This window comes from Polypterus senegalus, chromosome 1, assembly GCF_016835505.1.
Source record: "Polypterus senegalus isolate Bchr_013 chromosome 1, ASM1683550v1, whole genome shotgun sequence".
NCBI classification, from domain to species: Eukaryota; Metazoa; Chordata; class Cladistia; order Polypteriformes; family Polypteridae; genus Polypterus; species Polypterus senegalus.
This window is the reverse complement of record NC_053154.1, coordinates 303,435,792-303,452,952: the sequence shown is the minus strand read 5'-3', so window position 1 is coordinate 303,452,952 and position 17,161 is coordinate 303,435,792. Positions and strand designations below refer to the sequence as shown.

Sequence of the window (17,161 nt, the reverse complement as noted above, 5' to 3'; positions counted from 1 at the left end):
TTCTGGCAATAGCTTAACATGTTGAAATGATTCCACAGACAAAATATCTTCATTTTAAAAGCTTTAGTAAAAATTCAAGGTTAAACAAAAATAGAGAAAAACTGATATAGCAAGGAAAAGAAACGTTCTTGTTTAAGAAAAGTTTTGTTTAAAGCTTACATATCTTGTTTAATTCTTTTAAGTATACTCATACAGTTGAAACATTTCTAAATGGTCAAAAAACTGTATGCTTATCCTATTTACAAACTGTAAATGGGTCTTTCAGTCACTGCTAGCTATAAGACTATTCCTAAACCCACACTGACTCAATTAACACTCTGTATTACAGATATAGCTATGAAGGATCAATCTCACATTAACTTACGGGGGTGAAAGGCTATACCATAATCTATAGCTGTGAAAGAAAATTGTATTATATTCTAATTAAGGAAACACAAATATGAGTTTAATTTAAAGCTTTACATTTCTAAGATTGGCTCTTACAGGATGTTATGCTCAGCCTGTATAATGCACTAATGTATCTGCATCTGGAGTATTGTGTGCAGTTCTGGTCACCACGCTACAAGAAAGACACGTCAGTACTAGTGCATCCCAGGACTTTAATGCAGAAAAGTGTAAAGTCCTGCAAAGGGCAAAAGGAACGTCAATTATGAATACAAGTTGGGAGACACACTGACCTACTTGAGGCAACCGCTGTAAAGGGCTGGAGTGGAGTGGTGGCTCTGAGGCTAAGGATCTGTGCTGGTATCCAGAAGGTTGCCGGTTCAAATCCCCGTCACTGCGAAAAGAGATCCTACTCTGCTGGGCCCTTGAGCAAGACCCTTAACCATCAATTGCTCCATGGGTGCTGTACAATGGCTGACCCTGCGCTCTGACCCCAAGGAGTATGCGAAAACTAACAAATTCCTAATACAAAAAATTGTATAAGGTGGAATAAAGGAAATAAAATAATAAAGAATTTAGGGTTTTGTGTTCTAAACAATGAGCAGAAACAATTAAAAAGGCAAATAACATGTTATATATAAATATATATATATATATATACAGTACAGGCCAAAAGTTTGGACAAACCTCCTCATTCAATGTGTTTTCTTTATTTTCATGACCATTTACAGCACTCCATCACTCTCCTTCTTGGTCAAATAGCCCTTACACAGCCTGGAGGTGTGTTTGGGGTCATTGTCCTATTGAAAAATAAATGATCGTCCAACTAACCTGACTTCTGCACAACACAACTGCTGGTCCCAACCCCACTGATAAAGCAAGAAATTCCACTAAATAACCCTGATAAGGCAAGTGAAGTGAAGTGAAAACCATTTCAGGTGACTACCTGTTGAAGCTCATCGAGAGAATGCCAAGAGTGTGCAAAGCAGTAATCAGAGCAAAGGGTGGCTATTTTGAAGAAACTAGAATATAAAACATGTTTCAGTTATTTCACCTTTTTTTGCTAAGTACATAACTCCACATGTGTTCATTCATAGTTTTGATGCCTTCAGTGAGAATCTACCAATGTAAATGGTCATGAAAATAAAGAAAACACATTGAATGAGGAGGTGTGTCCAAACTTTTGGCCTTTACTGTATATATATATATATAAACTGTTAAAGGACATTATGTTTGGAATATATAATCTACCAGTAAAGGTCACTAAACTACAAAAATGACACCTGAAGCTGTGCAGAGCAGAGTTTACCACAGGCCTTAAGGACCTGTCGTAATCTGACAGACCCACAGAATAAAGCCTACGTAGTCTCAAACTGAGAAGACTGCATGACGACCTAATCCAGGTCTTTAAAAGCCTCAAAGGTATTGATAAAGTAAATCCAGAAGAATTCTCTCAACCTAACGGTGAATCAAATACTCAAGAACACCAGTGGAATTTAAAGGGAAGTGCATTTAGCCTGAAACCATGAAGCACTTCTTTTGCAAACAGTTTTAGGAGCCTGGACCTGATTTTGTAGCTGAAAACGTTTAAGAAGTATCTGGATGAGATATTGGGACAGTTTAGCTATTAGCTCAACAAACAAGTTTGATGTAATGAATGGCCTTCCTCTCGTTTGTCAAATTTCGTATGTTCTTATGTGTTAACCAGTATTAATTTTGGGTTTTGCACACTACCCTGAATTTAATTACTGGTTGACCAATTGTCACATGAAGTATACACGAGACAAACTGGGCCTTCTAAAATCTGGAGGTCTTGCTTTAAGCACACTCTTCCACTTTATATTTTTTCTTATCTACAAGATGGATACCATTTCTGCTTCATAGAACAGTATCAGAACAATTATAGATTACAACTATAATCATTTTATTTCTAGAAATAGATTTTAACAATGCACATTGTGAACAGAAGTAGTGGATTTGTAATCCTATTTCAAGGTTTAAGTAGCAAATCCTTCCATCATTGTTGCTCGGCTGCACTATCTAATGGTTTTTAAACATTATTTATTTTTTTATTTAGAGTGTCACTTAATGCAATAAAGTTTTGCATTACACAAATGCACTTTGCTAGTTTTTTTCTGTCTTGAAGCCAGACTTGTCATTATGGAGATTGCAATGAAAACAATGAATGGGTTCCAGTAGACAACACAGGAGCTTATAAGCAGACATTTTTCATGCTGAGTGGCTCAGTAGGCTTCACAGAAGGTCAACAAACACTCCACTATCACATTATCCAGTATATCATTAAATGGGGAGTAAGGCTTATCATCCTTTCACATTTTCATAGTCTAAACGTATGGCTTCAAATTCAATGGAGACATACAATGACAGGGTATTATTATCCTTCAATGGGATTTCTGCATTTTGTAACTAATTGGAATATTTTTAAAAAGAGAAAAGTAAGAAAAATTTTGTTCGGAGTATTTCTATATACATTTCAAAAGACACAGTATATAGTGATACTCCCTCATGGTACCAAGAGTCTGGTTTGCATTTTCTTTTATTGTTTCCATTTGAGTTCTTCACGTGGTACGTCAATCTACCCTTTGCAGCCCAAAGTATTCCATGTTAGTTTGAATAATGACTGTAAATTCTCATGGTGTGAGTTAAATTTGGATGTGCTTGTATGCATGCCTTTTCCAGTACTTTGCAACTGTCTCACATGTGCGTCTGAGGATCTCCTTGCTGGCTCATTCGAGGTAAATGGTAACCCACCAGAGCGAGAGGGGGCGCTGTAACTAACTCTGTTTCCTTTTCTCCCCACAGCTCCCAGAAATCTCCCAATGAAGGAAATTAGTTCCGCCTCTTCCGGTTCTCCCATTATAAAAAGACTGGATGCCGCCACTAATTTGTCTTTTGATGAGACCGGTTCTGACGAGTGAAAGCTCTAGGAAAGGCTTTCGTTGTTTTGTCTGCTAGAATTAACTCTAAAGCTATTTTCTGTTTTGTTCCCTGCTGCCTTATGTTACGTGTTACTAGATGGCACCTGTTTAACTTTATCGAGAGATTTGTGAGAATTAACTGGCTGGTGTCCCAAATATTTGTGATTTTGTTTGAACCTGTGTTTGACCAGCTCACATACCTAATTGCGAAAAACATGCCAGTGACCTGGAATTTGAAATAAGATATCTCATTACTACACAACACAATGACAAAAGTCACCCTGGTTTCACTCAGACAACTCCAAAGACATGCAGGTTTGGTTAACTGAAGACTAAACTGGGTCCTGCAATACAGTGGTGATCTGTACAGGACTGTTTCCTGCTTTGTGCCAGTAACTGCTAGGATAGGCTCCACTCCTTCCACCCCTTCCACCCCCTCACCCTCCAACTCTGAATTGGATTAAGCAGGACTGAGAATCAGATGACAGAAGATTTGTGTTTGCTGTATTGAAAGCATGTGCCAAAACACATTTGTTGTCTTTGTGACACATGACAATAAAGCACCCAAAAACATTAAAAGAGGTGTGGTGTTTGTGATATAGCGGGCCTGTGGCTCCGAACGAATCGCTAGTTTTTAATAAATATTCCATTTGGCCGTGTCAGTCTCTGTGGGGGAGTTGATGAGATAATTGGGGCGAGTTGAACCTGCACGTGAGGGTGCAATCTTTCTCGGTTGCTTCATTGGCGTCCCCTGATGTGTGATTGAGATGCTGCGCACACCATCCGTGTAAGAACAGGCAGGCACGGGAGATGGAAAAGACGAAAGAGAGGAAAAAACAAAAGAGAGAGAAAGGCTTGCAAAAGAGAGAGAAAGGCTTGCAGAACAAGAGTGCGGCATTGTAGCAGAGAAAGAGTATGAGCCAGCCAGCTACAGAAAGAGAGTAGGCAGTGCGATCAGGGGTCCTGCGACAGAGCAAGTGATTGGTGCGCAAGGGACGGATTGAACCCACTGATTGTGTTGAAAAGTAGGTGCAATTGAAGTGGTGTCCATTCAAGGGATCTGAGGGACGACTTTGTGGGAGTGAAGGATGATGAGATGACAACCGACCCACGAACAGTCTGGTAGATGCCGACAGAGGCAGTCAAGGCAGGAGTTGGGATTGGGAGGATCATGGCTGCTGAAGTCTCTCCAGCTGAATGAGCAATGGGTGAGCTGGAAGACCTGGAAGGAAATAGGCTTGGTTCATTTGTCCCAATGACTGCTGGTGTTTTTTTTTTCTCATTTTTAGCCTGGTTTTAAACATTTGGATTTTTCACTGTTTTTTTAGATATTTTTGTGAACTTTGAGAACTCTTTTGCACACAAACTTGATTTTTTTTGTAAGCACCTTCCCTTTGCTTTATGTGTGATTTGTCCTCATACATTATCAATGGTGTTGGGTTTGAGAGGCTCCCAAACGGGAAGGGGGAGCATGGAGCAGGACCCACACCGTCACAGTATTATTAGCTGTTCCATTACAAGTATTTTGCATAGTTGCGACTACTTCATTTTTGATATTTATAGGTGTCACAGTTAAGCATGAAGGTTTCTTTGTCATGATTATCAGCTTCAGGAGGCAGAAATAGGAACCAGGTACTCTATACATCAGAGGAGACATAATGTGGAGGGTGCCTAGCTTTAAATTCCTTGGCACACACATCTCCCAGGACCTCACATGGTATGTTAACACAACTTCTCTGATGAAAAAGGCAGAGAAGTGGCTCTAATTCTTAAGGATGCAGAGGAAGGCTAGCCTGTTCAAGCAACCGTTGGGTGTCCTTTAATCACTGCTCTGTGAAAAACATACTAACCTATATAGCATCCTGGTATGGTATGCTGGCTGCTCTGTGGCTGGCAAGAAGGCTCTTCAGAGAGTCATCATATCAGCACAAAAAATAACCAACACCCAGTTACCTTCACTAGAGGACATATACAGAACACAATGTTTACAAAAGGCCACAAAAATTATTAGGGACCAATCTCACCTATGCCACCACCTTTTTTACTTTGCTGCCTTCTGGAATGCATTGCAGTTCTATTAAGATGCACACTTCCAGACTACTGAAAGCTTCTACCTGAGTGCTATTAGAGAACTAAATTTTTCTTAGATAGCTGTTTAGTGCATCTAAGTGCTTTTGATCTTATGTCTTTTACTCTTACTCATGACATCAATGGGATGAAAGTGAAACATCTTGGAGACTCATTACAATCACTTTAAAATGGAGCTACTCCACTATTTACTATTTATTTGTTTCCACCTTTTCAATGTTTTATTGGTTTTATTGTTTTATTGGTTTATACGAGGAGTGTTCAATAATTTATCTACCTGAGTATAAAAGAAAGTAGCAAGCATGTTAAACCAAGTCTAAACATGTTGTGATATGTCTCAAGGTCACTCATGCACAGTTGTGGCTCATAGCGAGTGTAACATTCTAAGAGTCAGGATGTCAGGAGAGTCCTTGTGCGAATCAAATAAGAAAAAGCTAGATTTGGAGCAACGTTCAGTTGTAAAATTTTTCACAAAAAATGGAAAAAGCCTAAGGAGATTCATTGAAGATGACCCTCACACTGGACGGCTTGTGGAAGCAACTTCCACAGAAATGTATTAGAAAGTCGAGGATTTAATTTTGTCAGACAGATGAATTAAGGTTTCCCAAATAGCTAAAGAAATGGCTATCTCAGTAGGTACAATTTGGAAAATCCAGCCATCCATCCATCCATTTTCTAACTCGCTGAATCCAAATACAGGGTCACAGGGGTCTGCTGGAGCCAATCCCAGCCAACACAGGGCACAAGGCAGGAACCAATCCTGGGCAGGGTGCCAACCCACCGCAGGACACACACAAACACACCCACACACCAAGCACACACTAGGGCCAATTTAGAATCGCCAATCCACCTAACCTGCATGTCTTTGGATTGTGGGAGGAAACCGGAGCGCCCGGAGGAAACCCACGCAGACACCGGGAGAACATGCAAACACCACGCAGGGAGGACCCGGGAAGCTAACCCGGGTCTCCTAACTGCGAGGCAGCAGCGCTACCACTGCGCCACCGTGCCGCCCCAATTTGGAAAATAATTTTTGAAAACTTGGGCACGTCAAAGGTCAGTGCAAGATTGGTTCCATGAACGCTGATGCCAAGCCAGAAAGGCTTAAGTGCTCTCAGGAGAATTTGGAGATGTTCTGTGATGACCAAGTGACTTTTTTCATCGTTTGGTGACTGAAGATGAGACTTGGGTCTATCACAGAGATCCTGAGTCCAAAATGGAGTCAATGCAGTGGAAGCACAACTCATCTCAAGATGGAAAAATCTGCAGTTAAGGTCAAGACAACTGTCTTCTGGGATACTGAAGGACTTTTGCTTCTGGAGTTCATTCCACACAAGACAACCATAAATGGAGAGAGTTACGACAATACAAAGATCACTTTTCTGCAGTTAATCAAGGAGAAAAGATGAGGAAAACTCACAGCAGACGTGCTGCTTCTTCATGACAATGCGCCGGTTCACATGTCACATCAATCACAGGCTGCCATCTGAGAATTTGGGTTCCAGCAGCTGAACCATCCACCCTACAGTCCTGACCTTGCTCCTTCAGATTATTTCCTGTTCCGAGTTTTGAAGAAAGCTCTCTGTGGACAGCGGTTTTCAAGTGATGAAGACATCAAGTCGGCTGTGACGTCCTGGTTTGAAAGTCAAACAGAAGATTTTTTTTTCCAAGAGGGTTAAAGTCATTGCAGGAAAAGTGGATGAATTATATGGTGCTATCAGGGCAGTATACTGAAAAATAAAACAAACATTTTTTGAAAATTATTTTCTTTCCTACTGAGGTAGATAAATAATTGAATGCCCCTCATATGTGTGTAGTTAAAAATGCAAAGCATTTGTTGAATCTTTTGTAGGTTCTGTTTTTATTATATCTATATCTATAATAGCTGGAGCGATTTTCATGAAACTTGGTACACATGTTCCTCATTGGTCGACTAAAAATACTATAGGGTATAATCAGCCATAACCCATCCCCTTCTGAGTAGGGTGGGGGGTGATCTTGCAGTATATTGTATGCATGTTTTCATCCAGTTGACACTCGGAAAGACCACCAGAGGGCAAACTGGAGGCGACGGCCAGCATTTTTTATGTTTGAGCGTCACTGCACCCCTGTTGCTTTTGAAATTAAATAGAGTTCTATGTGTGGAAGTGTGAGTGTCTGTCCAGCCTGGAAGTGAGATGTAGAGTCGGGGTGAGGGCTCCAGCTACAAGGATACGCAAGTGAGGCCAGTGCACCGGCAAAAGAAAACCTCCTAAGAAAGACAGCCACTTAGCTGCTAATGCACAAACGATGCAAGCACTTCAGCAACATGAATCCTTCTAGCAAAGAGATATCCAGAGTAGTTCTGATGATTTAAATACTTTCTAGGATCCTGTGCTTGTAACAGCACGAGCTTACACAGTTAGTATATACCAGGCGACTGCCAGCATTGTTTATTTTTGAGTACCACCGCACCCCTGTTGCTTTTCAAATTAAATACAGTTGGCCGGTTCCGAGCGTCAACTGGATGATAAAATACATACAACACTGCAAGACAAGCACATTAGTGAGTCTTTATCCATTGTGACAGATAGGGGGTGCTGTCGTCCCCTTGAACCCTCAGACCAGTCGTCAGACACCAGGTAAAAGTCAAAATATTGACTTTATTATAATTATATAGTGCACAAATCAACTTTCTCTCCACAATACTCATACAATACAATCAATACAATAAACAATCCTCCACTCCTAGACGCGTTGCCACTCTGCCATTCAGCTTAGCTCACTCGTCTGAGATCTCCCACAGTCTTTTATATTCCCTAATCCGGAAGTGTTTCCGATCCCACAGTCCATGTGACTACCTATCACTTCCAGGTCAGATCAAAAGTCCTCTTCTTTATCCCGGAAGTACGTCATTCCTTCTGTCACTGTGACTAAGACGTACTTCCGGGTTATAGGGCACGTAACAGTCCCTGGACCTCCCTGCAGTGTCCTCTAGGAGCCCCTGTGGTATCCAGCAGGTCTGTGGATGAAAACTCCATTGTCCATAATTCCCTGCTGGCATTCCTCCATGCTGCAGGGAGAGCTCCACCTGGCGGCCTGGGGTTATTGGCCGGGATGACTGACCGGCCATAGTCCACACTATCCATCCATTATCCAACCTACTATATCCTAACTACAGGGTCACGGGAGTCTGCTGAAGCCAATCCCAGCCAACACAGGGAGCAAGGCAGGAAACAAACCCCAGGCAGGGTGCCAACCCACCGCAGAAAACCCACGCAGACATGAGGAGAACATGCAAACTACACGCAGGGAGGACCCGGGAAGCGAACCCAGGTTTATTGTTTGTTAATTTATTTTTATTTTTAAAGTTCTTTATGTTTAAGCAGCACCGCGCCCCTGTTGCTTTTCAAATTAAATAAAGTTTGCCGGTTCTGAGCATCAACTGACTGCAAGACAAGGACATTAGTGAGTCTTTATTGTTTGTTAATTTATTTTTATTTTTAAAGTTGTGTTTTTTTTTTAAATTATGTTTTTCTCAATCAATTAAATAAAATAAAAAAAACCACTTTATTTTCCTCCCGGGCAATGCTGGGTATTTCAGCTAGATACTATTGAGGGGACGCACAAAGAATTTGTTGTAAATCTGTGCAATGACAATAAAAAGGCATTCTATTCTATGCTTTGATGTCAGGACATTTTGACTTAATTCAATTCATTTCTGAACAACTACAAAAGGGCAAAATTCAATTTCTAATTAAAAAGGACTGACAAGCCATAACCAGACATTTTGAGATATCTACAGAGCTCTAAAAGCAGAAATGTTATTTTATCCACAAAACAACTACCAGCATCAATTATTGACATCACCTCTGGTTTTCATGCCTGCACACACTCACTCGTCAGAGCAGCATGTGGTTTCTTCAATGTAGGATTAGCAGGTGCAAAAAATATTAACACAAAGAAAATCATCACATTTGAACTTAATAAAACATACGTGGGTTGTAAATGGCACTCATATTCTGACAGGCGGATGATGTCAATTTTCAGTTAGATTTTAGAAAGGGCAAAGGTGTAAGAGAAGCAATTGGCTCCCAGAGAGTACTGAGAGAAAGGAGTTTGTGAAAGGAGATGAAAGTTTGACAGAGTTAAATAGAACATATTGATGAACGCTCGTAGATGGATGGGGGCAGAGCCGAGATGCAGGAGCCTGACAGGAAATCTATATATGGGTCAGGCTGTCAGAATAAGAGAAGAAGGAGAGATATCAGAGCCACGTCCTGCCCTGGCCATTCATTGGCTGGGTGACTAAATCCTGGCAGAATGTACAATGCTGAATTCTGGAACAGATTAAATGAACGATCATTAAAACCTCATCACTTTTCCGTAAAATGTTTTCAAGAATAACATTTTTATTAGCCTTACATTTAATATTTTAAGCCTTTTTTTGTGACAGAGACTACATTTTTTTTGTAGTGATTGGGATACATTTAAGAAATGCATTATCTATATTCACATTGTTTCCTTTTGTCTTCACTGTAAGAAAAATGAATCGGGTCGAAAAGGACAAAGCATTCCTAATAGGCGCTGTTTCTATCCTTCATGACAAATGAGACATTGTCAATAAATCAAGTAAATAAGAGAAACAGTTTTCTGTTCCACCACAGGTGAGTCTTTACTTTTCTCTATTGAAATCCCCAGTTGCATTACAGACAGCAGTGATCATGACAACACGGTGATTAATTTACTCCCTAAGGAAGATCGGAAGGCCAAGGGACTTTAGAAAATCCTTTAACTATGCTGTCAGACTCAGACAAAATACATTTTCATTGCTTACTTACAAGTGTGGTGATAACTGCTGGATAGGCTTGCATGTTCACTCATTAAGATGACAATTGAATACACTGCATCACAGACAGCAGCAAAACTGGCTAACTAGTTCACTTTTTCAAAGTCAACATACTGTATGTCAAATGCTGCATGCTTAAATAAGTAAGTAGGGAAAAAAGCTATGTTTTTACATTTACATTTATTATTAATCCAGTATAAGCTACTGCTAAGCTACAAGTTATCGTTTTTTCTTTTGACTTATACAGTTTGGGTATATTATAAGACAGGGGTCGTCAACCTTTCAGCAGTGTCTTGCCGAATGTTACATGTTAGTTATAATAGGCTTCAAAAGTATATATTTATTATATTATATACTTTTGAAGCCCATTATAACCAGATCTTAAATTATTGGTCATTCTATATTTTGAAATACATAGGATCATATGTGAAAAGAATGTTTTGTTAATTTTTTTTATAACTGCATTCAGTGGCTTTATTTTTGGTTCCAATTATTTGACTAAAGTAAGTAGTTTGTTTCTTAAAGCCAGAAACAGCCCTTTTAATAGCTTCACTTTTCTCATCAGACTTTTTAAATGTGGACTGATGTTTAGTTTTCTAATGTCTTTGTATGCTTGACGTACGACACACAGCACTTTCAAAGCATAACGCACACAATTTAATATACCATGGCCCGCACTGTGCACATGGTTTCCCCTTACATGTGAGTCATATATGCAAAACATAGCTGGGGACGCGGAGCGCGAACACATGCGCTGTAATTAAAATTTAATAACAAGAGGTCTGTTTTAACATACCACGGCCTGCACTGAACACTTGGTTCCCATTTACATTTGAGTATCATACGCAAAACATAGTGGGGGACACAGATCGTGAATGCGTGCACTGTAATTAAAATACATTTTTTTACTATATTTCAATTCAATCAGAGTGCCACTGAAAACCATAGGTTGCCAACCCCTGTTATAAGAGATGCTATTGATTGGCTCACCCAGTGCTGCTGATTCAGCCTTAGCCCATACGACTTGACTTGGATATGTGGGGTCATTGATGGAACTTTTTTATTATGCCTGATTTTAAAATATACACATCACATAGTAGGGAGAGGTGAGATGTCATATCTTTTTTGATACAGGACCCAAAAAACAACTTTTAGATGGAATATATTTTCTTACATGTTGCTCATCACCTCTCCTTATACTTGGTTTGATAAAATGCTATACTTGACATGAAACACACACAGATGCTAATATTTAAATATATTTTGTGTGTGATTTTTTGTTTTACCACAAAACAAAATCTAACGACTCTGTTCATTCTCTCACAGCACCTAGTGCTTGAAGAGAGCCAGTACTTGAAGCTTCACACGAGACCTCCACAGCTCTTTAAATGAAAGTAAATTGTATGACGCACTAGCAGCACCAAATATTTTATCATGGTTAACACTTTTGGGGACACCTTTCCTTGAAACATAAATTCCCTTTTATCTAATGGAGAGATTCTTCTCCTCCTTCTTCTTCTTCTTTCGGCTGCTCCCGTTAGGGGTTGCCACAGTGGATCATCTTCTTCCATATCCTTCTGTCCTGTACATCTTGTTCTGTTAAACCCGTCCCCTGCATGCCCTCTCTCACCACATGCATAAACCTTCTCATAGGCCTTCCTCTTTTCCTCTTTCCTGGCAGTTCTATCCTTAACATCCTTCTCCCAATATACCCAGCATCTCTCCTCTGCACATGTCCAAACCAACACAATCTCGCCATTCTTACTTTGTCTCCCAACCATATAACATGAGCTGACCATCTAATGTACTAATTTCTAATCCTGATTATCCTCGTCACACCCAGTGCAAATCTTAGCATCTTTAACTCTGCCAACTCCAGCTCTGTCTCCTGCTTTCTGGTCAGTGCCACTGTCTCCAACCCATATAACATAGCTGGTCTCACTACCATGCGCATATTGATCTGGCAAAATTTTACACTGGATGCCCTTCCTAATGTAATCTTCTCCATTTATCCGGACTTGGGAGTGACATGAAGTAACACATTGGACTGTCGGTTAATGAGATTCTTCTCCCGTAGACCTTTATTACAGTACCCTGTTGTATACTCACAGATACCTTGTACTGGCAAAAATATGTGGACAAACTTCCAAATGATTCAGTTCAGGTTTTTCAGTTGAAACCATTGCTAACAGGTTAATAAATACAAGCAGACAGCCACACAATCACCTTCAACAGACAATGAATTGTATTGAAGAGCACAGTGACTGTAAACATAGCATTGTCATCAGATAGCACTTCTGTCACAGGTCAGTATTTGAAAAGTCTGCTCTGCAAGATCTATCCTGGTCAACTGTAAGTGCTGTTATTGTGAAGAGATAGTGTCGAGGAGCAACAACAGCTCAGTTACAAAGTGCTAGACAGCATAAACAAACAAAGCATATTTGCTAATTACTGAAGTAAAGAGTGCACATAAAATTGCCTATCTTCTGTTGCATCACTTACAACAGATTTCCTCAGGAAATAACATCAGCACAAGTACTGTGAATTGGGAGCTTCATGAAATGGGTTTCCACAGCCGAGCAGGTGCTCACAAGCCTAGGATCACTATGCACAATGATAAGCATCAACTGAAGTCATGTGAAGACTGTGGAGTCTTAGAAACTTGATCTCAGTATTTTAGTTATTCAGAGAGCTGTAATATCATGAATGTAATGGATTCTGTGTCCTGTCAGAGGAAGAGAGCCGGTTTAAGAAGCAAGTAGTGATTCAAACACATAGAGCACATAGAAGATCACATACAAAACAAAGCATTTAACGTGTTATACTTTAATTATGATGTGATTTGAGAAACTGGTTAATTAAACGATTTTAAGATGAAGTTTATGATGTTCTATTATAATGAAAAAATAAACTACGTGATTAAAGTGGAAATTTCGAGATTGAAGTTGACATTTCGTGCTGTTTCCCTACTGTTTGCCTTTTTTTTCTCTGTACCCTAATAAGCTTTCATATGACACTCAGACAGTGGGCTACAACTCGCCTTTTCACGGCAACTTTGATATGTGACTTCTTTTTTATTTCCGGCACTGTGCGATTTTCTGAACGTGAGCTTTCAAGTTTCTCCAACACGCTATGTCACTCGATCAACTGCCTTTTGTTGATTGCACCACAGTTTAATTAAACAAATAGTATGTTTTTCCTTTGCCTCCACTTGGTATTTGCTGAAATTCTTATATTTTTCACCGTGCTTTTCCCATTGTCTTTTCACAGAAGGCTGCGCTTAAGGGCTATTTATATTGATTTGCATATTGAAAGAGGCGTAATTCTGGGAGGAGTTGGGGGGTTACATAAAGCGCGTGCACAAGCGTTACTTTTCACACTGATCGAGATTAACATAGCGGAACAACATGGAAGTTGGAGTACGCACAGATTCCTGCATCTGGATTTTTCTGTGCGTAAGCACATTTCGGCTTTTGTGCTTACGCCATGTTATAGTGCGAATTCTACGTACGGCGTTATACATGAGGCCCCTGGTCCTTCCATCACAGGGGTGTCCCGGCTGCCACAGCGTCTAGTTCGAATTAATGCGATAGTTTGTTTGATATTGTTCACTGAAAAATGAAAAAGAAAAATGTAAAGTCCACCTTGTTCAAGAGAAAGAGGCTCCCTTCTTCACCTCCATGTTTATTTAAGCTCTTTCATTCATCAGCTGGTATCTACCATACAACAGAATTTGAAGTTGTAAATATTAAACATGTTTGATATCTATGATGTGAAATCGCATGTGAGTAAATCAGGAAGGTTAATATTAATACATACCTCACATTAGATTATCTGGGGATGATGATTGTTTAAGAACTTGATATCAGGACACCTTGTCTGATTGTTAGAATGGCAGAATCCTGTAATGTCTGCCTAAAGCATTATATTTTCTATTCTGCTCCTCTTCTTGATATCTGCAGACGTAAGCAATGGTCATGCAACCTGGATATTTGTTTAAATCTAGTTTTTGATTTAGCCTTGGAAATAACTCTTGTACTGTACTTCTTGTGCTCAACTTTGAATTTTGCTTTCAATTACTTGTTAACTTTGTACTTGTTCCAATTTCTGCATTATGGTTTGATTTTGTACTATGAGTTACCTTGGATAAGGGCATCTGTTAAATAAAGACTAGTTTGATGGACAACCAACACCCCCAGGATGCTAGATGGCGACTTCCCTGCAGCTTAGCGGTGCCCCAGATTCCTGCAGGGCACTATGGGAGATGGAGTTTGGCTTTACAGCCCTGTTGGGTACTGTGGGTGCCGCCAGGGGACGCTGCAGGGAGACACAGGGATTTCTGTTTCCTATATAGCCCGGAAGTACTCCCAAGTCATGGAAACGGAAGGACAGAAGTACTTCCGGGCTGAAGAAAATATAAGTATCCATCTGACCCAGAAGTGCTGGGGAATCACACGGACAGAAGGACAGAAGCACTTCCAGGTCAAGGACTATATAAAGGACTAGTGGAGACCCAGCAAGAGGACTGGGGTTGGGAGGGAGTGTGACGGAGGTGCTGGAAGGAGAATTGTATTAGTTATTGTTGATTTATTGTTTGTTGTGGTGGTTGTGGTGTTTGGGGCACAACATAGAGAAAAGAAGAAAGTAAAAAATATTCTTAGTACTTTTAACCTGTGTCCAGTGTGTTTGTCTGTTGGGGAAAAAGGTGAGCAATAGTGCCACCCAGCATCCACTTTGTGACACTAGTTAATAAATAAACCTTTATGATTGGCATGTTTCTGTACTTTCAGATTTCTAGTTCTGTGAACTCTTTGACATAATTATATACATTTGTTTCTTTGCTTGTATTTTTCAGACACCAGAAGAGCTTGAAGATGTTTCTGATTTAGAGGAGGATTTTAAAAGTCGAAGCACTACCAGCATTCAAACTGATGGAAAATCAGATAGGGTAGGATTTTCATTGTTATTTTTTATTAATCTTTCATTTCTTTAAGATTATTCATATTCAGTGTTATGTTTAAACAGTTTATCAGTATTATTTAATGGTTCAAGCTATATAGTCTCTTGACAGGCGAAACGTTACAGGAGTCGAAACTGAACCAAACTTGCTGATTGTTGCATATTTTGCTTTAATTCTGTCACTGCTTTTTTTCTTTCTTCTCGGAATGAATTTTGTGTGTTGCGATTTGTTAAAAAGTGACATTCAAGATGTGTTTTTTTGTTGTAAAATAACTTTTCATTACAAAATTAGACATGTTAGAAGACCGAAGATGTTAGACTCGTAACAGCACAAAGGTGATTAATATTACAACATTGTTCAGTTCTGTAGTGAAAGTCTTCACCCTCATCCTCCCTTTCTTGAGTGAAATTCGTTCAGCTCTGCAGTCGTCTGCCCTTCACTCTCCACTTCTGTAACTGTGCTGAGCGAGCACTGCAAAATGTACTCAACACTCCGGACTCAGCAGGCTATAATATGTAAATAGGAGAAAATTTCATAATGTTCACGAAGACCTGGGAAGGCATGGTGAGAATTAACCACAAAAAGCATATAAAAGAATTTGGAATTCCAATAAACATTGAAGCGTACATCCAATCTTGGGTACTGAAGAAACCTGGAGAGCATATGACTGAACTGAAGACGTAATGACTTTGAGGAAGATGTAGACGATGCAGTTAAGAGGTTAAATGGTTAAACGCTGTTCTGTTATTTCACCAAGTAATAATTTACGTTTGTTTGTGCTAATGTGATCTGTACTATCATTTTTTTGAGACTTTCGAATTTTAGTACTTTTATTATCGCTAACCTGCTCTGCATGTGTATCATGCTAACGTTTTTGAATTCTTTATGACGTTCTACTTTATCATCTACTCTTTGACATTTATTTCCGGCCCCGGGCATGATTAAATCTCGTCTCATGGGACATGAAAGTATCTCTCTGAAAAAGAAAGACAATGAATATGTAGACAAAAGAGTGATGGGAATGGAAGTACAGGAGAAGAGAAAGTGAGGGAGGCCAAATGGAGGTAGGTGGATAAAGTAAAATCAGATCTGAAGTAAAAGGGCTTGACTGGCGAGGAGGTGAAGGACCGAACTGCATGGAGAAGGATAATAGAAGTGAGGAAACATGGAAGAGGATGAAGAAGTAAAACATATAAACTACATAGAGTTAAGAGAAAAACAGACAACATTCTCACAATGTCCCTCACAGCAGAGTGCTGCTCTGTGTAAAACAAACCCAGAGAGTTCATTGTCAGGTCACTGCCATCTATTTGAGCAAAACAAGGTAAATGGCAGCTTGCTTTTAATACACTGCCTGCAGTCCTAAAATGATGACTATCCACTCCACAACAGTACATAACTACAGTTCAAAAAAAGTTTCTGACCAAATTCACTTTGAAAAATATCATATAATACAGAGTGTCAGGCAAATCCTTGTTCATAACACTATTGCTCTATTGTCAGACTTGGATGTCTGACACTAAGCTAGCAGACACATGCCCAGAATTTTGTTATTTAGTTTCTCTTAAGTGATATTTTTATTGTTATTGTTCAAATAATGAGTTGTGGCAGTCATGTTTTCCTGTATCACTTGCTGTATTTTGTCTTCCTCAGGCAAAAATGACACAGCTGTCTGAGTCTGAAAAGGAAAAGATTGCCGAGGAAGTTGCAGACTTTAAAAAAGTAAAGAGCAAGCTGGATGCTGAGATTGGAATCTGGGATGATACTAGCAATGACATTATTATTCTTGCAAAAAAAATGTGCATGATTATGATGGAAATGACAGATTTCACAAGGTAATTACTAAATGACGATAAGCATATGTTTCAAATTCTGATATTTATAGTGCTTTTGACTGTCTGGTGTTATATGAAATTGTTATTTTTCAGAAAATGCAGTAACTGTGAAAACATGTATGTGTCA

At 39.5% G+C, this 17,161-nt stretch overlaps 1 protein-coding gene across 2 annotated transcripts in view; it reads left to right on the top strand.

Moving 5' to 3' along the window:
• The window catches only part of LOC120514561 (catenin alpha-3-like), a 2,459,329-nt gene that overhangs the window by 2,321,801 nt on the left and 120,367 nt on the right, over positions 1-17,161 (top strand). For both annotated transcript variants that reach the window (XM_039735001.1, XM_039735009.1), the window contains exons 14-15: positions 15,095-15,187; positions 16,853-17,034. In XM_039735001.1, coding sequence (XP_039590935.1) covers positions 15,095-15,187; positions 16,853-17,034 — 275 coding nt within the window. The remainder of the gene's footprint in view (positions 1-15,094; positions 15,188-16,852; positions 17,035-17,161) is intronic.